At 39.6% G+C, this 25,255-nt stretch overlaps 1 protein-coding gene across 4 annotated transcripts in view; it reads right to left on the reverse strand.

The window, feature by feature from the left end:
- GRID1 (glutamate ionotropic receptor delta type subunit 1) overlaps positions 1-25,255 on the reverse strand; it is a 556,909-nt gene that overhangs the window by 33,577 nt on the left and 498,077 nt on the right. For 3 of the 4 annotated variants that reach the window (XM_076338288.1, XM_076338286.1, XM_076338289.1), the window contains 4 exons: positions 22,644-22,745; positions 20,923-21,120; positions 18,578-18,902; positions 17,057-17,195 (listed from right to left, as the gene is read on the reverse strand). In XM_076338288.1, coding sequence (XP_076194403.1) covers positions 17,057-17,195; positions 18,578-18,902; positions 20,923-21,120; positions 22,644-22,745 — 764 coding nt within the window. The remainder of the gene's footprint in view (positions 1-17,056; positions 17,196-18,577; positions 18,903-20,922; positions 21,121-22,643; positions 22,746-25,255) is intronic. The other variant, XM_076338287.1, reaches the window with a different exon arrangement.

The following is a 25,255-nucleotide window of genomic DNA, read 5'->3' on the forward strand; positions in this document are numbered from 1 at the left end:
TGCTTGTTTTATTTTTTAGAAACATATTGACATAAACCATATGCCGCAGAATAAACATTCAGGCAATAGCTGTACTAACATTTGTAATTAGACCTCTAGAAATAACTGCCAGAATAACAATACTGGTAAAGTTACACTTTTTGGAGATGTTTTCTTACTAGTAAAAGATTCATGTAGCTGTAGATATCTAGACTAAAAATGTGCTGCCAGTATAGGTTTATTTTACTCTGGAACTGCTATAAACCCAAGACCTCCTGGATGAGTAACACGAACAAATCTTGTCTAAGTGACAGACTAAACCTGTCACTAGGTGCTTTGAAGTAACTGCTGATCAATTAACTCAACTGGAGTCGTCAGGATCATCAGATGAGATCAAAGTATTAAAAAATAACCAAAACAGGCTCCTATCATTTCTAAATTTAAAAAAATGGTATTTTCTTTCTTTTCATAGCAACTTTTTTTTTTAATTTAAAGAAGGTCTTTAAACGAACAAGGAAAAAAGGCAAAAAATACTTGCTTATTGAGTTTTTCCTCATCCTTACCATTCATTTTTTTAAAAGTTTGTAGCAAGCTGCACATCTGGACTCCCGTGTGTAAAGCCTGTGACTGTAAACAAAGCCAATCAGCTGGCGCCGCGCTGTCACGCAGTGCTGGTCTTTTACACCACGGTAATAACCATAGCATTTTATCTTGACTTCAGCCCTAGAGAAACCATAACGGGAAAATCCTGACAGCTCCTTGATTTAGAGGTAGTTTCTCGTTAGCATTCACAACTGCCCGTGTTCTGACACTGTAAAACTGGCGATTTTTCCGGTCTGCTGTTACTTATGGGAAAATAATATTTCAACAATTTCTGAATCCACAGTATTATTTAAAAATTTTGCAAGATTTTTCACGCTTAGTTCCTGTTCGTTTCTCTGCACGTACACCGTTAGGAATAATAAAGCTTAAGGTTAGACATAGAAGTAGTGATGAGCTCCCTACCCTCATTCTTCCGCGTTGTGAGTACACTTCAGAGTAACCTCCCCCTTCACAGCACTACGTAATCTTTCTCAAACATCACAATATAAATAATAATTCTCAACTAAAAACAAAATTAATCCCTAAGTCATATACAGACGGTAAAATAAATTTACTGCTTTTTCCATATTTGGCAGAGAAGGCTGTGTTCTTTTACCTACGGAAGCTGGTACGCTGAGATTTTTGCTCAATGCAGCATAATGTTTTAGGTGGTGGCTGCCATCAAGATAAAGCATCCCAGAGATGAGACTTTTTAAGCTGCTCTACCTAAATGAAGCCTTAGAAATGCATACATAAAATGTATGGCGCAAGTCCTACATTTCTATTTTTAAATACCTTGAGGCTACTTTATTTTCTTTAAACTTTTTTTTTCAAAAGCTAGGAATTCATGACGTCTACAGAATTAAATATAAGTGCAGTTCCTAACTATAACTGTTTTCTCAACAGGATATATGGGAGAGAAATACGTGCTTTACGCATTGGAAAAAAGTAATCCCGCTAAACTTCTAAGTAAAAACAAAAGTAGCTGAATTGATTTGACAACCTTATACCACCAGTATAAGCCCAAGAAATACGTGAGCTGAAACCTAGAATATAAAATCCTATCTGAAAAGAGATTTACTTGATAAAGTTACCACCAGTGGAAAGGAATGAGTTGAAAGAGAATTCTGCCTACTGTGAGCTGCAGAAAAGCGTTCACATTTTGAGACATAAAATTGCTCACAACTGCACCCTCCACGGATGTATTTGCCAAGACAATGAGAAAAAGGTGATTATTGTTGGTGACCACATCAGTCCACCCACTGAGAGGCAGACTTGGAAGCCGGGCAAGCTTTGCAGGACCAGCTTCTCATTTGTACATGTCTCCAGTGAGGGAATAGTCTGCAAAGCTGAATCAAGGTTGTGGGTGGTGGCACGGATAATTTCTATGTGAGCAGAGGATCCTTCCGTTCAGAACCCGAGTCCTGACCTGAGTCCTGTGTGTTCTTTATATCCATTTGTGAAGCAGCAAGGCAAAGGATTTAAGCCTTAGTCCATTATTCACAGATGAACCATCTTTGGACTTTGGATCTCCAGTTTTAAGTAAGACTTATGAGTGAGTATATCATGTCTTAAGACATCTGAAAATGAGTTCAAACTTCCACATAAAGATATTCTCTAGAGCTAGTCTACCCAAGTTGAATAGTTTAAATGGTTGAAGACTAGGAAAAAAAATTAAAATCATCTGTTATGGATATAAATTGCCACTAGGTGATGATAGTCTCATTGACTCAGAGACTTATGTGAAAAGGTTCACTGTCTTACTGAATCCAAGTTACAAAAGCACAAGCCCACTTAAAAATGGAAGAAAGAACAGTAGTTAGTCCGCCTAAACATTAGTGCAGCCAATATTAAGCCTTCAACTATACTGGGAAGAGTGATATATTAGCTGAATAATGAGATAACATTAGAATTGACCTATCTTTAGCACTTGAGAGCCTAAAAAGTAAATACCCATTAAAAAAAAAAAAAGTATTGTGACATACTTCTATAAATTTCCAACATTTGTTCCAGGTCCATATAGAAATGTTATGAATGTGTTAAACTGGATGTAAGATACATAAACTAAGAGACGGGACACTTTAAAGATTATTTTTAGTGAGGCCAATAGAATTGTTCAAAGTATTGTTAGAATGGCAGTAGCCACAGAGAATATTAAAATGAAAGCAAGTTTATCTCCACATCTAATAACCTTAGACTTCAGAAAAATTAGGTCCGTGGTTTTAATTTGTGCATCTCTTTGACTTTCTTTGAAATTATGAATAATCAAACTGAGCTCTTAAATCAGTCATTAGATTGCCAACTTCTCTGTAGTGACATGATCAAATTCTGCATTGTTCCATTTCGCTGCAAACCAAGTCACTTTAAATACTCTTCTTTCTGCCTCAGTGCAGTGATGTGCAGAGCAACGGGTTTCTTCAGCAAATACACTAAGCAGAATCTTCACTTTACTGATCGAGGTAGTCCAGTAGAAATCAGCAGCAGCACTCGCATGCTTAGTATACGCTTTGTGGGATCAAGTCCTTCACCAGCAAATATATCATTCTAAAGTTCATATAAAACTCATTCCATCAGCTGTCCATGAAAAATACCATCCACTTTAAACAAAAGCTTTAACAGAAAAAGCCTCATGGGAGTTTCTACAAGGGAAGCCATAAGCACTGACAGATTAAACTACACTGAATCAATGGAGTTGCAGCCCTTCACGCCAGGACTAAACATTTCCAAATCACAGAAGGAGACAAGCAGTGCAGGCAGTTACGGCTATGTATGCGCTTGTCATCATCAGTGCAACGGGAGCAGCTGTTTTCAAATGATTTCAAAGAAGCAGGGACTTTCCTCCAGTGGAAAAACCAATCAATCGGCACGTGTCACACAACACGTTGCCATGTCAACTACATACTTTTACTATAGTTAAAACAAACAGTGATTGAACTCCTCAGCAGGTAATGGCACTGCAGCGGTTGCTTATCATAGCAGCTGTTTTCATGACGATAATGGTCATTGCTGCCAGTGTGGTGGCATCTATGAGCCCTTGTCTGGACTGGGACTCACTGCTCTATCTTAGGTGCAACCAAAAGCAAAATATAACGTTCAGTTATGGATTTACTGGGGGAAGGAAGCTAAAGCCAGCTTTATTTCTGCCACAGGAGGAGGTGGTTTGCTACTTGCAAACCTGTGCCACGTCTGATGGCAACAGTTCTGTCACCCTTCCAGCATAGGATCAGGACCCTCTCTCTCCTGCTGCCCCACAGAAATTTCTTTTTTAGGGCACCTAGCATACCTAACAGGTAGACCAGTACTGCTGAGATCAATGAAACTACGCATGCACACAAAAGCACATGCTCAAGGGTTTCCAGGATGAGAGACAAAAGTATAAACAGTAAGAAAAAGGCAAAACAAAATAGCCAAATAATATGTACACAAAGTACTAGAAGCACAGAACTTGTACAGCCTCTGCAATGATTTTATGTCTTTAAAACAACTTCCAGCAGCCTCAGTTCCTACATGCAAAGGGAGAGACAAGAAAACTGAACTAAACTAAACTAAACTAAACTGTCTTCTAAATTCCTGACACAGCAAAGCTTTCACTGCAGATTGAGTGTTTTTACTGGGATTCTGTTCCTGCAGAGTTACTGCATGAGTAAGTTTTAAAAGAAGGGAACAAACCATATGTATACCCACTGAAATGCAAACACTCCAGCTATTAATAAATGATACACTGTCATGTTTAATATTTTCATAGTAATTAATTGCTAGCTACAAACATTGTACTGGCAAAACATTTGTAGGCTTTGTGTACTTTGTAAGAGTCTGAGATGCAGCAGGAATACGCTCTATTACCATCACTTGAAATCTCACTTTTGCTTTACTGATCTCAGAACAATCTGCAGCATTTTTGCTATAGTCAAAGAAGTGTGGGGAACGTAGGACAAAAATCCATACAACTAGGCTGTGTCCCATTGCTCACAGAACTTCGTAATATCTTCCAGTGGTTTATTGAGGAAACATGCCCCTTTTCAAAAAAAAGACTTAACAGTTTTTCTGTCTGTGAGACTCAACTTGGGGATCCAAAAATCAAACTGGATTCTCATCATCATCATCATCAGTAAAAGAGGTTCTTCTGTAAACAAAATTAGACCTCTGGTTATTCCTATCCATTGCTATTTCTAAACGATGCCCTCAGGACCACCTTGGCAACTCCAGTTACCTGCAGTGATCTGCACAAGCGCGACTTGACTTGTTGCTGGACCGTAGAAGTTAATTCTGCCTAGAGATGACGCTGGCTCTGCTCCAGCACTGCACATAAAGAAATCTGTTAAACAGCTAGAAATAAGCTAAACATCTCCTGATTGCCAGTCCAATGTTTCTAACTATACTTCCAACCCTTCTCTTCTCCGAACCTCCGCCAGACAATAAGAGCAAAAGTCACTTAGATCACTGATTTTTCCATTAACTAGGTGTTTTTTTTGGTTGCTTATTTGTAATAAATCTTCTCTTTCTGGATGTCCTATATTGTCTGCATTGTTATCATATGGGAAGTTATGATTACTTTGCTTGAAAATGTTTTTAAAAACAAACAATAGCATAACAAATAACTCCATCAATAGTGGTAGCGATGGAAGCTAGTTTCCGAGGATTTCCATCTCAAAGCAGGATCCACTGACGCCCAATAGTTTGTGATCTCTGGATGAAGTTTCTCTCATGGGTGGGCATTTATGATCGCATACGGGTTTTTCTGATGTCTAGTTGAGGGACGGAAGTCAGAAGGCAGTCTTTCCTTTATAGTTACAAGGGGCATTTACAGGACCCCTCTTCACCACCCCATTTTTCCATATTTCTAACAAATTAATGCCCTTGAGATATTACCCAGTTTGGTCACTGTGTTTGCAATTTAACAATGGAAAGAAGTAGACTGACAAAGAGACATTCAGAGTCATCACATCAGAGTTCTTTTAAGATGCAGGCCCAGGTTTTCAAAAGCTGGAGCTTTAATTTGTATGCTCAGATCCACATTTAAACTACTGCGTGACTGGGCAGATTTTCAGAACGGATCAAGGGAATTTTTGGCACAACAGCGCATCCGTAAGATGTTCGCAGATTCAGTTAAAAGCCTGGAAGGGGATTCAGAGCAGCTATGAGCAGTTGCTGCTCATCCTGCAAATCCAGAATAATCAGTCCTGCTAAAAAAATCTGGGTTAGCCTGGGTCCTTTACCCACGCTCAGTATTCCATTCAACAGTGAGGAGGAAATGAAAATGCAAAGAAGAAAAAGTGAAAACATCTCAAGAGCTTGTAGCATGTTTGAGGGAAAGAAATACATCATTTGGACTATCTTTGAATATTTTCTTGCTTTACTTTTAAACCACTTTGCCATTGTCACTTTTCTCTGAGTACCTTGAAGGGTTAACATGTTAATTAAAGCAAGGTATTCTACTCCTTAAATTATTAATTAAAATAAAAACTGCAGCTGGTGTTTAACAGCAACTCAGTCCCAACAGCAGGTTTTAGTCACTTCACCTAAATCAAACATATCATAAAGTTGTCATGAAAATCATGTTGTCTGAATCAAACACATCTGGCGACTGACACACGCTTTTACCTATAATGAAAATAACAAACTACCTCTATTATTTATGCAGATGCACTTTAAATTGTTTGCTACGCTGATGTTTTCTACCACTCACATTCGGAAGCTAAAAATCCTAATGAAGATTAATGATTAAGATTGAGAGGGAAGAAATTGCTTTCTTCCTTCTGAACTGGTGTTATAAGTACTGATACCACTGTCGTTCTGTTTTGCACTCAGATGAGAGAGTGGCTTTTTAATTAAATAGAGTGGGGAACGGACAAGCTTGGCATCTTGGTGCGAGTGGTACTTTACACCATGACTGTTAGGATATCATTATACTGTGAGTAGTTCCATTAAAGTCCGTGAAATCCCAGTGTGGGATAAGGTCCTACTCAACTCTTTATTAATATTTGATTTCTCAGGAGCCGTCGCACGCTGCGAGAACGAGGATCTCGGTGTGGAAAGCTCTGGGCTGCTGCCTGCACCAGTGTCAGCAGTCTTATAGCTGGGGCGGAGGGGCTGGATGAATCCACACGGCTCAGATCTGTCAGAAGTACAAAGTGATGCTGGAAAACAGCTTCACACCCTTCCCTTGCCACAGGGAGTAAAGCAGAAGCTATCGATGTTGACAGAAAGAAGAGAAGAAAACAGAAGGGCTCTGAAGAGGCATCTTGATTGCCAGAGCATGTGCTGGGTGCTCCTGGGAAATCAAAACATCGGGCTCTTCATTAATAGTGAAAGCACATATAGCATTCATCAGTTATTACTGATGTCTAAAGTGCATGCGTTACATATGCATATGTTAAAGTCTGGAGGCCCGCTTGCCTGTTTCTCAGAGGACCCCGACTGCAGGCGCTTGGTGTACGGTGTACTTCCCACCTCATCCTGACGTGCAATGGGGTAAACGGAAAATGAGACCTCACCCTTTTGCCTCTCTCTCCTCACCCTGAAGATGAGTCTCACCTGAATACCGAACCTCATACTAGCACTGACAGCACCGCATCAAAACCAAATAGCTGTTCCTTGTCTTGAGATTAATTAGTTTACTGGGTAGCCTAATTACATACCTTGAATTATGAGCTTGGAAATTGCATTACTGCCATATGAAAGAATCATAGTAGTTAACATCCACCCCATTCTGACTGATGGTTTTCTATTCTTTTTTAGATAGATATGACTATTCATAAATCAATTAAATTAAATCAGTGGCTTATTCTCCTAGGCTGGTTTTAATGGTTTAGAAGGTAAACAAATTTAGTGCATGTGATTACATTTCTTTTAATGGAACTTTGGCAGCTGTATCAAAATAGCTTTTCTAAGGCAACGCCATTCTCTCCCTGATCTCCAGATGAGTCTGGAAACGCTCCTGTATTGTATCATATGGGGGCACACGTGCAGAAGAAGAGAACGTTGCTCAGTAAGGCAGGTGAGCCCAGGAGGTGGAAAGAACGTATGCAATCCTTCCCTTTGCAACACAGTCTTATTTCCAGAAAAGCTTTCTTTCCTTCTAGAAAATCTTTTGCAGCACAGGAACTAAGAACTAATAGGAAAGCACTCATGGTAATAAACGGTAGCATCTTAGTTTCCAGGGAGACTAAGAACCCCCAGCTCCAGTGCGTTTTGCTGGTTTTTCTTCTTTTTTTTACATCATCAGGAATAGTTTCTAAGTCTCCTTAAGAGGATACTCAATTTTAAAGCTTTTCTTTAAATGGCAAGTTGAGAGTTTTCCACCTCATTGCAAGACAGTCTATAAACATCTTAGAATGTACTGGAACAACTTTTATTTCAGAAAATGAAATATCATCCTCTATATATCATTTAACGTATTAAGAGTTTAAGATGTGAGAAAGAATGATCTTCTATCATGGAGACATTTATAAGGGGAATGGCTATTTTAGCTTTGAATTAAAATGTCAGAGAGAAAAGTAACCAGATTAAGAGTGTTTGCAAGATGATGGAGCTGACTATCCTGAGGAGGAAAAAAAAAAAAGCAAGAGTAACAGCATAAAAATAATGGATTTCAAAAGACCAGACCTCAACAGACTTCAGGAACTGGAGGATAAAGTCTCTTGGGAAGTTGATTTAAAGGATAAAGGACTACAGAAGGGCTGGCAACTCCTGAAAGAGACCGTATCAAAGACACAGATGCAAACTACCTTAACGTGAGGAACTATAAAAAGAAATTATAAGAACCTGTTATAATGTCAGCAAGAGCTCTTTTAGGACCTAGAAAACCAAAAGCATTTTTTTTCTAAGTAATTATAAAGGAGTATATATGCATTGACTAAACATGCATATATACTACAAATGCATGGGAATCGTACAAATACATGGGAGAAAAAAAAATCAGAGAATCAAAAATAAATCCTCCTCACAACACCAATGAATCTAGCTTATATGATTTAAGATGCTGCTGCACAAAGCTGTTTGCATCATCCCTCGACTGAAGTTCCTGTGTCCACAGCAGAGCTGCCAAAAAGACACGTGCCTGTACCCCAGCTATCCCATACAAAGTTCTGTGTCTTAATTTGTTGATTTCATCGGCACAACATGAAACAGATGACAGTGCACTGAGCTCACCAAAACTGAAACTCAACCTCGCAAGCTACAGCATAGGCATGCTCAATCTTTAGTCTCTGAAAGAATGGCTGCTGAACTTCGCTCCAAGAGATCAGCTTTTGAATTGATTGTATGAACTGAACTTTTAGGCTACAGGAGGTACGATCATGACTTAATTTTTACTGCAGGCTATTAATTCAAACCTTGCAATGTGAAAGGCGGATCATCTAAGTGGAGCGCGGGACTGGCCATGGCACGGTGACACTGGTCAGCGTTAACCAACCAACCGCCACTCCGGGAGGATGGCTGGGCAAGCATTCTTCCTCTGCTCCTGCTGGAAACTTCCCTTCTTTCCCCTCTCCTCCCTCCATCCAAAATAATCTAAAGAAATAATTCAGCGCATGTTCCTTATACTCACAGTCATCCTGCTGACGTTGAATGTATGGCAGCGAACAGAAGGTGGGAAAATTACTTTTGCTGCCAGGAGGGTGGGAAATTCTGGTGCTGAACAACCGTGGTATGAGAACGACAGACCGCTGCTCGCGTGGAGATGTTGGTGAGGAATTGTGCAAGATGAGAAGGCTTTTTTTCTTTTTTTCACACGAGCAAATGAAGCGTTTTCCAAAACATGCAACAGATGAACAGAGTTGGAAGCTCATGTATGTCCTGTCTGAGCTGACAGCAAGCGAGCAAACGGGTACAGCTTTCCCTTCTTACAAGTGGGTACACCTACTTTCAACTTCATCTCATTGTTTCACAGGAAGTTACTTACTGCGATAAAGTGCTTTCTAAGTATTGGTAGTTTTGCAAATGCGATTTACTTGCTTGTTCTGGCTGCAGGGTTGCTTTCCAAGAGACCTTCTGACCCCAGATGATTTGGAAACCTATGCAGAAATATGCACTATATTACCCCATAATAGAACAACCTGCATGGCTTTTATAATAAGGCCCACTGTCACACTAATGACTCTGACCGGTACAGATAAATAGTATAAAATACAAGTAATTTTACAGGTGTTTTGTTTTTTCCAGGCAGTTTTTTCACTAGCAAGTGTCATGAAGATATTTATATTTTTTTCAGGTTCTACTTGGCTTCCCACTTTGAGGGTCTTCGTTTAAATACTCTTCTGACAAAGTTATATACCATACAGGCATGTAACGGTATCTGTGTCCAGAAGAACAGCAAACATGGCCAGCAGGCAAACACATCGAATAGTATATTAACATGCAAAAAGCATGTAGGTAATTTTGCATTGTAGGTCAAATAAATATCTATCTGATATAGTGGAAAAAAATATTAGTGCTTTTGCAGGAGTGAAACTCAAATACTCGAGCACTCTGGCCAGCCTGCTTTAATGGTTGTTCTGCACCCAGAATCCATTTCCAAAACAGAATTCACCATGAAGTTTTTCTTCTTACTCCTGTTTTTTCCTTAAAAAATGGTGGGCCGAGGTAGTCTTTACAGCTAGGAGATGTCTGAAGCTTTAAGGCCATCTCTGTTTGAATCATTATTTTGCCTTTTTAATATCTTGTTATATTAAATTTCATTATCGGTTCATATAACACATTAAATCAGCTTCTTTAGAGAAAAACAATAGAAATATAAATATCCTATTGGGCAAAAATCTTCTGTTACTGCATTTTTTTATTGTTTATCCCTTAGGAGTCAAATAGAAAATAAAACCCAACAAAATAAGCCATAGGTACTATCCTTGTAATAAAAAGAAACTACGTACTACAACAAAGAAGGTTGAAGTCAGGGGCCAATGAGATTTAATGTATGCAGAAAGCATACAGCTACTCTACTCAATGGACAGCCAGTGAATAACCTATATTAACATGAGAAAATCTGACTTAAAAGGTGACTCAATCTGAGCTGAGAAGAGATTGCGTATCAAAACTCAGATTTGAACCAATCCATGCACATTTTGATGGGCTGTCATGAGGGTTGCTGCTCTTGCTGTATTTTCACCCTTTCAAAGCGAAAGAAAAAAATAATAAAAAATCATTTTATTACCTGCACAGATGGTAGATTTTGCTAACGTCATATCCAAATCATTTTCTTCTCTAAACTGTATGTGAATCTGAATGTTAATTCCTCAACCCACTTCAGTCACAGAACTTCCCAGTAACAAGAACAAATGAGGAGATGCTATAATAGAGGTGTTGTAAAAGTAGAGTTGAAGAGGGTGTGGAATCACAAATCTCTCGGTTTTCTGTTGATCTCCAATGTATGCCACGTTTTTATAATGGCAACGGGAGAGATGGAATGCAAGCCTGATTTTCAGCTGTGCATTCTCATTTTTCCCCGAAAAATGTCCTTGGGAAATATTTGCACTTATACGCTTGCCTGCTTGCTCAATTACAGCAGTAATTAGGATCCATTTTAAACTGCGGTTGAATGGCATATGCCAACATTCAGAAAGCTTTTTAAAAGGCTCCAGACTTTGTGAAGCCCTGGGTTTCCCAGAAGTACCCACTGGGCAACACCATGGATGACAGTGAAATGAAAAGGTGGACGATGGGGGTTCTAGCACTGGCAACGGCACAGTGTCTTCTCCTGAGCAGCGCCTGAAGGCAAACGGCCGGCAAGCTCTGCCCTTGAGCACTGCCGCCCTGCCGCACAGCTCGCAGAGCGTTTCCCATGACATTTCGTCCATGTGGTCTAAACAGGGAATGTTCTGGAAAGAAAAAGAGTTCAGAGTTTTTGTCCTTGCTCGTTCACTTGCATCTTTCTTACACTCTTTTTTTAGCCTTCGTTTTTATGGATGAACTTAATCTAGTTATTTAATGATTGAAGCTTTTGCTCACAGGCCTTAAATAATAATCATGATAATTATTTTTTATCATGCTCATTCATACATGCCTCCTGCCAACGTGCCTGAGGTGCTGCACAGACACTGCAAAACATAGTACAAATTGAACATAACAAAATTAAACATAACAAAAGAAAATCCAATGAAATATTTAGAAAGCCACGTAGGATATTAACAACAGAATGGCTGTTTTCAAACACAAGGAATTTCAAGGCAAAATCACTGCAAATACAGAGGGATTCCTGTGAGGTTCTTGCTACCAACCCTATCAAATCCACTTAACTACAGCAGATGAAACCTTTGTTCATTTCGCTCTGGCTGGCATCTTTAAAATACTTTCCTCATTTGCTTTTAAAATATTTTGAGATTGTTTCTGGTTTGTACGCAACCCAGAAAATCTATCTTTTTTGATACCTGTAGAGCTATTGTAATATGGTCATTTCTGGCCATCATCTTTAAAGCAGCTAAACTGAGAACGTGCCATATAAGATACGAAAAAATTGTTACTCTGTTGTACAGAAGGGGAACTGAGACAGAGAGGAGGCTAAGCTTGCCAAGATCAAACAAAGCTTATGGTAGAAAAAGAATTTGCACCCAAGTCTTCCAAGTGCCAGACTATCACCCCAACTAAGCTGCAGTAAATCTTCAGCTGTCACCAAAACACATGAAATTTGGGGATTAAATTGTAAATAAGGAAATCCCAAATCATGAAGCAACAGCTGTGAACTTAAAAGCAGATATAACATGCGTTTGCATGCAGTCCATGAACACATATATACAGATGTCTTTCAGAACATCCATAGCATGTGCAAATGTTAAGGATCAATTTGATAAAATCTTAAATTTAAACTATTTCAAATTTGCGATAGCCTACTTTTTTATGTCCTATTTTTCCTGCATATTTTTCCTTAACCTCTTGTCAGACAAGCTCTCCTAAATCTGAGCTTCAAATTATCTGTGCAGCTACTGAACTGCATGTAGTCTGCTTGTTAACAAGAAATGAAGCTGGAAGTTAAGTCACTGCTAATTAAACTCATAATTACAAATGGAAGGTCAGACAGCAGATCCAAGAGCTGTTTGAAAATGTAACAAGGCAAAAGAAAGAACAAACTCTCCTGTAATAATTCAGCCCTTACTTGGCAGACTGACCCATTAGAAGATTTCTCACCTGCATACAGTTCTGAAGGCAAATATTTGAATAATAAATGCAAATCACTTGGGTTTAAACAAGTTTAGAGCACAGGCTGTAAACATTACCTAGATTTCTATTTAAAAACAAAAATTAAGAATCGCTCATTTACAAAGTTAGAACATGGATCACAGCCTCCTAGCCTGAGCTCCAGAGTGGTTGCCACCAGCACATCCGCAAAAAGTGCCTTCTCTTTTGGAACCAGGTAACATCTCCCTCCTCTGCCCACGTGCGGTCGGGAAGTCTGCTTGATGGTTCACTGCCCTGCCTGTGAATCTCCACGAGCGCAGAAATCCCGAGGTAACCACTACATTGCCTTTGTTCCCTTGTTGTGAGGTTGGGGCAGGGAGAAGATGAGAAGAGCACAAGAGGTAATTTGGGCAGAGGGCTCAGAGAAGCAGTATTGAAAGAGCAAAGGGGTGCAGAAGTACCAACCGCTAGCAACTGGAAAATGGAGCACAGGTGGGGAAGGTTCACGCTATTTTCTGCTATCCTCGATCTTCTGAAGGGCCAGAGGTTTTGATGTGTGCCTCAAACTCCACGTTCTGACCCTCCCCACCACCCTGTCACAGCGGGACGAGTGATGGGCACACGGGACACGCGAGGAGCAAGGCAGCACGCGCAGCCGTGCCAAACCAGAAAGCCAGTGCCTCTCCCCATTATCAGGCTTGTGATGAAGCTCTTGAGGGCTTGGGAAAATCCAAAGAGAAGATTTTTGTTCTTTCCAAGACAGGCATGTTTCTTACATGGGATCCGGGCACCTGGACAGCACAGCACTTGGGAACCCATCTGGGATTTAGGAAGTCTCTGTCAGGAAATACAGAAATACAGGCAGCACATCAAAGCTGCTTTCTGCCGTGCCCCTACCCTGGGTATTTCACTTTTCTGTGAGCCACAGGCAGTCCCTGAAACTCATGGCAGGGTGGAAAAGCCTTGTGAGATTTGCCAATACCAGTTAAAAAAAACCTATTCCCTCATCAGCAGGCTTTCATCTGACATGCTAATTCTAAAAATCTGCCTTCCAACAGTTCAGCTTTGCTTCAGTGAATGTCTCACCAAGCCCCTTCTAATAAATATCATTTATGATTTCTATGACACACTTGTTTTGCAGTGAAATTGTGGAGGTAAGGAACACTGGGTTGATTGACACCTAGTTATTCAATCAAACATACTCCTATTCTGCTAGTCACAGACCACACATGCCAAATTTGATGCTGAAACAACTTTTATTAGGCATTTTGGAGGGGGCTCGGGAAGAAAATCAGTCTTGTAATGAAAATCTTAACTATGTTGCAGCTACTGCAGCACCATAATACTATTTTCTCTCCTGCTAGCAATTTAGCAGCAACAGTACTGAACACCAGAGGACTTTCCTATGGAGGGAGCGATAACAGCACACATTTACTGAGAGGGTGGGGGGTTGGTTTCTTAACAATGGAAGTATACACAGATGGATTTGGTAGTTCTCAGCTGGTGAGCAAATTTTCAGCTATAACTCATTGTGCCTCTTTGGGTGGGAAAAATGGATTTCAAGTAAGTATTCCTTTCTGGGTCTGTGAAAGATATAATGCAGGCAAGCTGAGTGGCAAATTTAGAAGGCAAAAATAGTCACTCCACATCATATGATGCTGAAGCTAAGTAGTGCTGGGAGCTGAGACACCAGGCCACAATGCATTCATGTAAGGCAGTAGTTTACTTTCTCAGGAAAAATATTTGTTCTAAAGCTGAAACGACATTTTATAAGATGTTTCTCCTGAAGAGTGGGGACATGAAAATATCTTCATCATAGCTTAGAAATGGATGAAGGCTCAACAGAGTTTCCAGAGAACCTATTTCTTTACCCCATCCCCTCTCTCCTAAGGCACTAGCAGTTTTCAATGAGAGGGTTTAGTCCAGATCTCTCTCCCTCTCAGTAACAGGATCTCAGGGACATTCTGCAAACTTTGTAAAATAGCCATAGGCAAGCCAAGACAAGCAAGTCCCTTAACTGGCTGTTATGCCAACCAGTGATCAAATCAAAGAGTTTTCTGACAACTACCATTTCAGATTATTTGGGGAATGATTTGGGTGCCTAAGCCAAAGCATCCAGGCTTTAGAGACCCCAGGCAATATGAATAATCCACATTGTGGCTGACAACACCTAATGGAGACCTCCACCCTTATAAGCCAAGTAGCTGGAGCACAGGCAGTGAACCTTATGGCAATTTAAATTACTTTAGACATTTCTGGTTTGGCACCTGAATTACTCTGCTGGTGTTTGCAGATCACAGCAGAGTGCTTTCTTCTTTCTGTATCCTCGCCTTGTACAAGGGGATGTGATATTGGGAACCTGAGAAGTGGCAGCTACCCTTAGGTATAGAAGGGCATTTAGTTATAACTCTTCAGCTGCCATCTCTAACAGTAGAAGGGCGTCTGGGCTCTAAAGTCCCAAAACAACACCAAGCACCTCCTTTACCCAAAAATCTTCTCTCCCTCCCTCAAGAGTCTTAGCAATGTCCTTTCGTTTTAATAAGAAGGCGAATCAGAACCCCTTGTAAATGTTGTAGTAGCTCAGCCTCAAAGGCCTCCTCTGATAGTTCATAGTTTTGCTCTTAAACCTGTGTCTCTTTTTGCAGATTCCTCACTGCATTTCACCCCAACTTTTGTCCTTCTCTGAACTTTGCTGAGTTTTGGGAGGTGCTCAGTAGACCAAACAGGCAATTTCTTCTGCCATGAAGGAACTAGACCTTTCAGAAATTTTTAAGAAGATCATTATTCAAGCTTCCCAGATAACTATTTCTGTCTTGGGTTTCAAGAGCAATTTATTCATTGAGCTTAACCTTATTCCCATTGCAGCCAGGCCTCACAGATACTCTGCGGGTTTTATTCTGTTTAGTTTCTCATGTTATTTCCAGAAATTACTTGTAGTTCTTATTTCTATTACTGTGAAAACCCACTTATTTTGGTCAAACTAACAGAAAATTAATTTAAAAACAAAACTTTTTATGGTTTGGGGCTGGTGGTTATTATTATTATTATTATTATTATTATTATTATTATTATTATTATTATTATTATAACAACACTATATCCATACAAAGCATTACATTACCTGCAAGTACACAATGGCAAGTTAAAAATTGGAAATACTGTTAAACTCATCTATATAAGAAACCCCAGAGAAGGCAAAAGCATCTTTTTCAAGTGCCAGCCTCACCTAAGTGCCAATGCCTCTGCTCAGGAGCCGAGCACAAAGATTACAGTCCCAGTTTTCCCAGTGCAACCCCAAGTGAAACCAACAGAGTAACTGTGTCGCGCCCTAGCACCTAAAATCCTTGGCTCAGCATTTTCTAGGAGGAGAGCCTGTGTCGCGCTGCCCGTCCCTCTGGCCACCTCTCCACTCCATCAGACCAAACATGAGATACCAGGCTCTAATCCTGTCGGCACTGACCACGGAAGATCAACGGCCCTCCCAGTACTCCATGACAGTGTGCAGTTGGAAATTTTGTCCGTGTTTTGAGAGAAAAAATGAAAACATTCTTTAGCCTTTAAATTTTCTGAAGAAAAACAAACTACACACACACACACACACACAAATTGCCATCAAACAACCAGCACCTCTCTGGAGCTGCTCAGAGATCTGCTGTATTGAAAATATTCTCATTGGGTATGGATTAGTAGGCAAACAGCAGAGAAAAGAAGTCAAAGGTGCAAGATAAATTGGGTTTGTTACAGAAGCTGTAATTTATCATCACAATATTGCCGACACAACTGTAGAGTATTATATATAAATTTAATAAAACAACTGCTATATTACATCTATTATCCTGGAGTCAGGTTCGGTTATCTTTTCGTCCTTGAGAAGAAGCTTTTTCTGCAAATAATGCCACTGAATCTGGCCATTTATATTTTGGACATTTATATTTTAAAAGACCACCTATATTACCTTACATGCAAATAATAGTATAAAAAACATTGTATATCAAAATATTGAGAACATAAAATTACACATTGAAGGTGAGAAGTGAAATGTTATATAGTTCCCTAGAGGTGACAGTTCCCTCTGATGTTCAAGGAAGAAATAAAGACAGCTGAAGCACTGAGAGCTCTAGTTAAGCAAAATACATATAAACATGAAGGACACCTCTTCTGGAAAAACACACAATTAAAGTGCCATTGTCCCCTCCGTGCACATGTCAAAACTGCTTGGGGTGGTAGGAGTGAAAGAGAAGGGGGCTTGAGAAGAGAAAAAGAGCCACTGCAAAAAAGCAGAGTATTTTATTAGAGAATTATCTCCTTCTTGCAAGAATGAGTGCTCAAATGGATAATACCTTTCTGTGAAACCCAGGTTACCGGCTTCATGTTAAGAAGAGGCTCTCACCTTATAGGATTATCCATTCTTGATACTGTGAGAAATGCTGCTAAGTTCGCTGTGTAGGAAGAGCACACGATAAGGGTGAAGAGCCACCAGCTTCCCATTACAATGCGCATAGCCACAGAATTGACAGTAGATTCGCCCCCTAGAAATAAACAGAGAAAAAGAAGGCCTCTCAGCAGCTTCCATTTAAGATCACCCTCTGTGTGCCCCGTTATGTTAAACTTTGTTGGAGCCACCCCTCTGCATTTCTGCTTCCCCTCCAGACTGCCCTTTCACTGTGAGAAAAGCACTGCTTCCGTCAAGACTGATAATTTATGTTTTCTCCAGTCAACCTCTTGCCCTGGATGCTGTTGTAGAAAATCATCTCGCAAAATATTTCCCTTGGCAATTATTGAGGATCAAATCCACAGAACATGAAAAATATTCTAAATAAAATAAGTTTAATCGTGAAGCACAACTAATATGCAGGAATTAAATCATCTGTGTTCAGAATATAGTAATACTCTCTTTTCAATGATGATTTTAGATTTGGAAAAAAACCATGAAACTGTCCAATGGTTTGTGTGCTACCTGTGCTGTATTTAAATCTGCAAAGACTGAAGCATTAGTGTCACTACTTGTTACTCTTTACAACTTTTCAAACAACGTGAAGATTTCTTTCTAGCAGGCTTCAAGCACAGTTATGCTTGAACATTGTTGGAGACCAAACCTTACCCTACAGCTGGTGCTAGTCACTTCAGCATATGTTTGTGCTGATTATATCTTACTGTACTTAAACGCACCAGGGGTGCCACCTTAATGAGATGATAGCAATAGCAAGGATTTTCCAGCTGAAGCTTTAAAAGCTTGCAATCACAATGAAAAAAATTTATAGAAAAAATTTAACAACATACCCATATGTTAGCATTCAACAAAACCTGCCTTCCAAGAATGGTGCTAACATTATAGATACGGGACAAAAGCTGTGTGGGCAGATTTTGCAAACAATTATTTGCAAAAGTAACTTTGTTAATGGTAGCAATCCTACTGAATTCAATAGAATTAGTCCTACGCCTAGAGATTCCTGAGTGTAAAGTTAGTTACATGACTACAAAACATTTTCCTATTCAGTTCAAAGAACCAAAAGATAAACTGTCTCACATTAGTTCAAAAACATATAAATTTCTAAAATTAAATTTAAACAGTTAGAAAAGGTGCCAGTTTCAGAGTTGAAGTGTTGTAATTCTGCACCAAGCAGCTCTGTAGCTTATTTATCACGCAATAATTTTCCCAAATTGGAAAAGCCTGCATGGAGTGTTTTTTATGGACTTACCGAGAGACAGAAAAGCAGAACATAACCCCTCAAACTTACCGACCTCTTCCCACTTTTCATCAGTGGGGCTAATAAAATGTATTACCTCCCCGTACGAGCCTTCTCTTTCATCTTTAGACCGTTCTGGCCAAGACTAACGTGTCCTGACCTGCTTCACCCAAGGCAGAACATTTCTGAACATCCGTCAGCGGTGTTTATAAAAGAGTAAGTACCTTGCTGAACGAAGGCGCCGTACACAACCCAGATGGCACTGTGGAGGGTGGAGGAAGCGGAAGGGCTCGGCTGGGAAGCATTCTGCGCCCTGACTGCCTGGATGCGGTTCAAGACAAAAATCAAGACACCAACTATAGGGATGGCTGCAGCAATACAAGCCCACACCGCAAAGTCGAAAGGAGCAAAGAGAGAGAAGATGTTGATTTTTTCTTCGGGCTTTTTGATTAAGATCCCCACGGAATAGTCCATGTACCGCTTGCTGAAGTCCACAACGCTCTCTCGTTCTGGTGTTATAGTGATGGCTGAGATGGCTAGGTCTGCTCTCTGCGAGACAAATGCAACAGATCAGATCTCTTCCTTTCACCATGAATTCTGCCAGCATGAGCCCTAAGGAGGAGCTTTTTAAGAACCAAGTGCCTCCATGCATTTCTTTCTATAATTTAACACGTTTAGACAAACTAAAACAAGTTGTCTAAAAATAAAACTAGAATCAGTTTCATCATTTGAACACTAATTAATTGCACTGGTCTAATGCAAAATAGTGAAACATAACCTGTCAAAATATTCTAGAACAAAAAGCGTCACCCTGACTCCTCTCTGGAACGAGTGCGATTTATTTAACCTTTATCCCTCACTTGTTTTCCAAAGGATGCCTAAAACTCCAAACCATATTAACCTGGTGCACCGCAAGCAATAAGAAAGAAACACCATTTATTTAGCTTGTGTATTTGATAGCAAGGTGTGAAGAGCTGATGTTTGTTGTTCTCCCTGCAGAGTTGCCAACTGCCCGTAGTCATGAAGGGATTTCATATGACAACTGGGGGGAAGATTTTGTTTGTTTTTTACAATGAATAAAGCGATTGCAAAAACTAGTAACTGGAAGAATGCACCAAAGGCAACTTAACTCCTGAAACTGTTTTGACCTCAACATTTAAAGCGAGTAGGTTTTACACATAGAGGGTCCGTAAAGAGTATGAAAACTCAATGAAAGATAAAACAGGAGTTAATAAATAAGATTCCAAAGCTTTTAAAGAGCTGCAATTAGATTTTGCATATTTTTCCATCTTAATAAAACCAGTTCTCTTCAAAAAATAGAACGTACTTTTCATCTCCTAGCTCTACATTTTGTTGGGAAGTAAAGCAAATGTTAGGTGAGGGAGGTCTGCTTTGAAATCCTTTGGAGTCAGTGGAAAAGCTAGTAGCAGAAATACCATTTCAAAATACCATAATAGATACTTTGTTGCTTCAAAGAAAGCAATTTCCAAAGAAATTTAACAGGATTTCTTACCACATTTTCAAGTCAATGAAATTCAAACAGCTTATGCCAATGCAAAATAAGTACAAAATTCTTTATATTTCCTAGCACCAACCAAGAATATCCCATTATCATACACACATTCGCTATTGCTTTAATTGCTTCTATTTCTTTCTAAACATCTACTTACCAGATACTGAGCCGCCTACTTACTAGGTAATGAGAAAGCTTTCACTTTCAGTAATAACTCCACTGCAGAAGAGTAACCTTTTCTACAAAGGGCAGCAACATGGAATATTAATTCCTTTGATTCTCCTTCTTGATTAACATTTGTCCCATGTCAGATAGTGAGAACACGAACAAAATACACTAATTTCATTCTCCAGCAGATTCTAAGCTACGGACTTCCCCCCTTTACTTCAATGGAGTTCAATTAACTTACTCCTGATTTGCAAGACTGTAATTAAGAAAATAAATTTGGTCCTCTCAGTTTTAAATGAACGAATAATCTTGAGATCAGTTTAAACTCTGGTCCTTCAAAACACTTCTTTATGGTATATTACTATGGACGCTTTTCCTGTTTTGGAGTCAGAGAGTTGACCATTATCAAACACATTGCCACAAAGTGACCCAAATAAAGTCATACCTACAAACAAGTAGCAAAGACATAATGACAAAAATTAAAATAATAGTAATTAATATTTTAAGAAGAATACATTATTTTTTCTCTATTTTCTGTAGTCATTCATTCACACACACTTATATGTCCTCTCTTCTTATTCTTACAGCTATGTAAACACACAAATTTACACTGATATAATTTATGTTGAGAACAGTTGGGAGTAAATAGAAAAACAGACTGTCTAGCTCCTACCCTGTGTGCAGGGTCTTAAATTGCACAGTTTACACCACACTCAAACCACCCATAGCTCAGAAGTCTTCTGCACTGGTACTTTCATCCTAATTCATTCTCTTGTAATTTGGAATGGAGGAAAGGGAGAATTTAAACCACCCCCTTATAAAGCTTTGACACCCAACTCCGAAGATTTTTTTTTTTTTTTTTTTAAATGCAGCTTCTTCTCTGTGTACCTTGTTAATGAGTTCTCCAATCATGCCATTCCAGGAGCTGTTTTGAAGCTGCTGTCCATATTTGCCATCAGGAGCTTGATATATCTCATACTTGAAGCCCAGATTCTTGGCAAGCGCATCCAGGACATCAATGGAAAATCCTTTATATCGTTTTGGTTGCCCAAGTATGTTCTCCGCCACCATCACAAAAGGTTCTTCCTGAGAACAAAACAATATCTTAACTGATACTTGAAACAAATTTTTTCGTTTGCTTTTCTTGGCAAAAGGATGTTTCCTGAGTTAATTCTGGACAACTTGGCACAGATTTTGAGACACTCATAACCTTCTGAGGCAAAAACTGTAGGCCAGGTGGGATACTGAGGCATCCCAACCAGGCACCAGTGCTTCATCACCCGAGTCCTGTCCGTGGCCTTGGGTTTTCCACAGTTTATAGTCAGTGAGGAGAGACAGAGACTCCAGAGGACAATTCAACCCCCTCTAGCAGCTTCCTGGTGTCCGCAGGATGAATTGCTCTCTGAAGTACCTGCCTCTTCTCGCTGACTATAAAGAAGGCACAGATACCTACCTTAGATATTAAGTTAATCACGTAGAGTCCTAAATAGGAACATTACTACTGTCCATCTATCTCAGAGCATGTCAGATTTAGAAAGCCCTCTTTTACAGACAATGATTAATCTTTTATCCAGGAGACATACTGAAACGAGCTAAAAATGCTGCATTTTGTGAATATTTAAAATTTTGAAAATTCAAAGAATAACCTTCATGGTTACTGGCTCCTGGAGTATTTTATATTAAAGTATGTTTTGGGACCCAGGAAATGCAGCATTTTGCGGTATGTTTTCTGTCAGGGATGGGCTTTCCTGCGGGGGAACGCCGGGGCTGCCGGCGGCACAGCCATCGCAGTTGGCCGCCTTTGCGACTGACATTCTCGTGGAAGGGATCTGCTCACCTCCCACATAAACTACAGCATAACCTCACCTGTCAGCAGAGAGAGGAAAGAAAACTGGGGGCTGGGAGGAGAGCCTTAATGATCTTATGCGGTACTTCCTATTTGTACCATGATTCAGAAAAAGATAAATAAAAATCTCAGAAAGACACCACATTCTGCAAGCTGCAAACTACAATATTTTAGACGGGAATGCATTCAAGCCCGAATTTGCCCCTAATTTAGCACTTAGCTGATAGGAGCTCTGCTACCACTCCGGATACTAACAGACGGTAGTCCCAAAAGCATAATGATTTTTTGGAAAGACTACGCCTTTCTAAAAGATACAGTTTATCTCAATGGGAATTTATGAGCTTGATGGAGGAAACACTTGATTAAATTTTACAGCCTGCAGTGTACAAGAGCCAAGATTAGATTATCATAATTGGCCCATCTGATCTTAAAATCCATGAAATGATGGAAACTGCATGTCCGAGTCAGAGTACGGTATCTGGAATGCACCCCTGTGCACTCATGGCCTGTGCTGGTTCCATGCCCAGTAGGAATTACAATGCAGAAAAACAGCATAAGCAAACAAACAAATGCTCTCTGACAGTGCACAGCTTCACATAAAATAATAAAAGGCCATGATCTATCTACCTTGCTTATGTAACTGATCATCCAAAAATACAGAACTGAAAACGATAGGGAAAAATACTGAGGGAAGTGCCCAAAATACTCAGTCAGATTCTTTTTATTTTGAGCGTTTGTTTCCTGAACTCAAGTAGGATCATACCAAGACAGTCACCACTTTGAGTGTCAGTCCTTGTAAGTCATTGCCCAGACGTCGTTCTTGTAGACTACCGTTCAGTCCTTTCTCAGAGTCCCACGTCGCCAACTAGAACAGAAAGTACAGTGAGTCTGAAGGACTGTTAGGCAGAAATCTTTCAGTGTTTACATAAACGGTTAACAGTACCCTGCCCGAATTGAGAACTGATACAGAGAGGATAAGAGAAGTGTGTGGTTTTTAACGCAGAATCAGAATTAGTGAGATTCAGAGGACAGACGTAAACAAGCACCTTGCCTGAATGCGTTTTCATCAATGCCTGTAACATCATAGCTGCTCTGTTACCTGTAGTACTTGTCATATTATTTCGCTTAGATCACTCTGATATGATATTTCTCTCCAGTAAGTTTATATTGCCTGACAGTCCTCAGGATTATCTGTGGTCTTACTATCCCACATTTCCCTCTCTGCTCGGATCCCCTCCTACTTTTCAAATCATACCCTACTGCTTATCAAAGGCCAACCTTTTTTCCTGCTGCATAACGTTCTTGTTCACTGACGGTCATAAATTCTTGGCACAGATTCTGTGGTGTCAAACTGCCTCCTCTTCTCTCTCGGACTTTCTTCAGATCCCATCTTAAGTCCTATTTTCTCTCTTCTTGCCCTACTTTTACCTCACCAGTAAAACAATGACAGCCTCTCAAGTTCCCAGGCTCCTGATGATCAAGTATCTCATATCTACCAGTACTTCATGCATCTGCTGGACGTACCTGGATGCATGTTTTCAGGATATCTCCCTGGAACATTACATCTAAATATTTTACTTTTCAATTAAATGTATCGTTCTAAGAATCAATTTTACTGCATTTTCTGAAGAGAAATGCAGTAAAATTCAATAGAATAGGTTCAATAGAAAAGTCAATCTTAAGTGACCTTTGGATTATTCAAACTAAATATGCTCTCCAGCAGCAGCAGCAGCCAGACGCTCCTTTTGCCTTCAAACAGAATCCATGGTATCATTTTGTTCAGAAGAGTCATAAATAGTATTCAAGTAGAAACTGCTTCCTCCTTTTTTTTCAGCTCTACTCTTAAACACCAATACTATGCTCGCATATGTGGAAGCAGTGTTGTTAGCTGAAGGCATGCCCTGTAGAAATTAAACATAGTCCAAGATCTGTGAAACGTGGCTTCTTCCTGCCAGAAGCTAATTTTCATGTAATAAGTCAAAACCTTCTTGGAAACAAATTATTTCACTGAAAATGCCTATGGCTAGATGTCCTACATGATTTATTTCTATGACTTCAGTTTTATCCTAAAGCCTCAAAAAGCAAACCAACAGATAAAATGTGATGGGAGAGATCTGTATAGTTTTATTTTCGTTTTGTTGCACTAAACTAATAAACAGGGAACTAGAAAAGACCAGGACATTCAGTGAATATTCAGCCATCATAACTATCACAACTGATGGAAATTATTCTGTAGTCACTAAATCTTCAAAGCTGAGACACAGGAGAGGAAAGAACTAAGCTACACCTCCTTCTATCCAGCTGACCTGGAGGACGGAGGAGGAGAATGACTGAATAATATTCAGCTTTCTAATGACACTCCTGAAAGCTAAATATCTCAGATTGAGAACTGCCCCCTGTGTTGCCAGTTTGGAGTGACAGATGAGCTTCTGCACATAAAAGTGCCTGCAGCAATACAGGTAGGTACCTATAGCCATGGCATCTTCTACATTTGAATGTAGATGCTTGCTCTCAAATATGTCCAGATGTTTCTTAGCTTTTGCTACTGCCAAACAAAATTGACCAATTTGTCAGATGACATAAATCAATACGGTTCAACAGACTTCAAAGACCAGTATAGGTGCATGTGCGGTATATATTGTGTCTCAAATCTGTAAAGAAAGTTTACTGTCCAAGCCTTCTTCAGCTGTCCTATGCAGTAAGTATATGATAAAGATACATGGAAGGTTTTGGCCAAAATGTCTTGCACAATCTACAGATGATGATTAAACAGCTATTAAAAAATGGGAAATGTAACACATTCATTTACTACTTCACCACTGGTGACTGACATTGCAATTCCTTCTCCCACTCCTTTTCCCTTCAAAAACTCTATCTGATTTCGTATCAGGGTCTTAGACTTTTCAAATACCCTACGTTTTGCATTCTGCATTAACACTAAGAATTCGTAAAAGGAGCTGGAAACATGCCAGTGCAAAAACATAAATTTATTCCTTTTATTTGAAAGGAGATAGACAAAGATTTCTCTTTTACTCAGTAGGGGTAGGTGCAAGGAGGGGGAGCATATTTCACTTCAGCACAGAACTCCATAGTGTCCTCTATGGAGGCACAAACTATGCAGATAAAGTTGATAAATGGAACATGAGGAAAACCTTTTCCAGAAGGGATTTCTCCTGTGCATCCTTGTGCTTCAGAACATTTCATTTGTTCAGCAGTGTGCCAATTTTAACTTCCACTTCTTGCAGACAGAATTTTATTTATAGGACCGATGTATTTACAGATACATCTACCAATTTGTGACAGCCGACCTGTCGAGATCAGTGCCCGAGAAACTAATTTCCAGCACTGTTAAACACAATGAGTACTGCTGTTATT

This window comes from Aptenodytes patagonicus, chromosome 5 (genome assembly GCF_965638725.1).
Source record: "Aptenodytes patagonicus chromosome 5, bAptPat1.pri.cur, whole genome shotgun sequence".
Classification (NCBI taxonomy): Eukaryota; Metazoa; Chordata; class Aves; order Sphenisciformes; family Spheniscidae; genus Aptenodytes; species Aptenodytes patagonicus.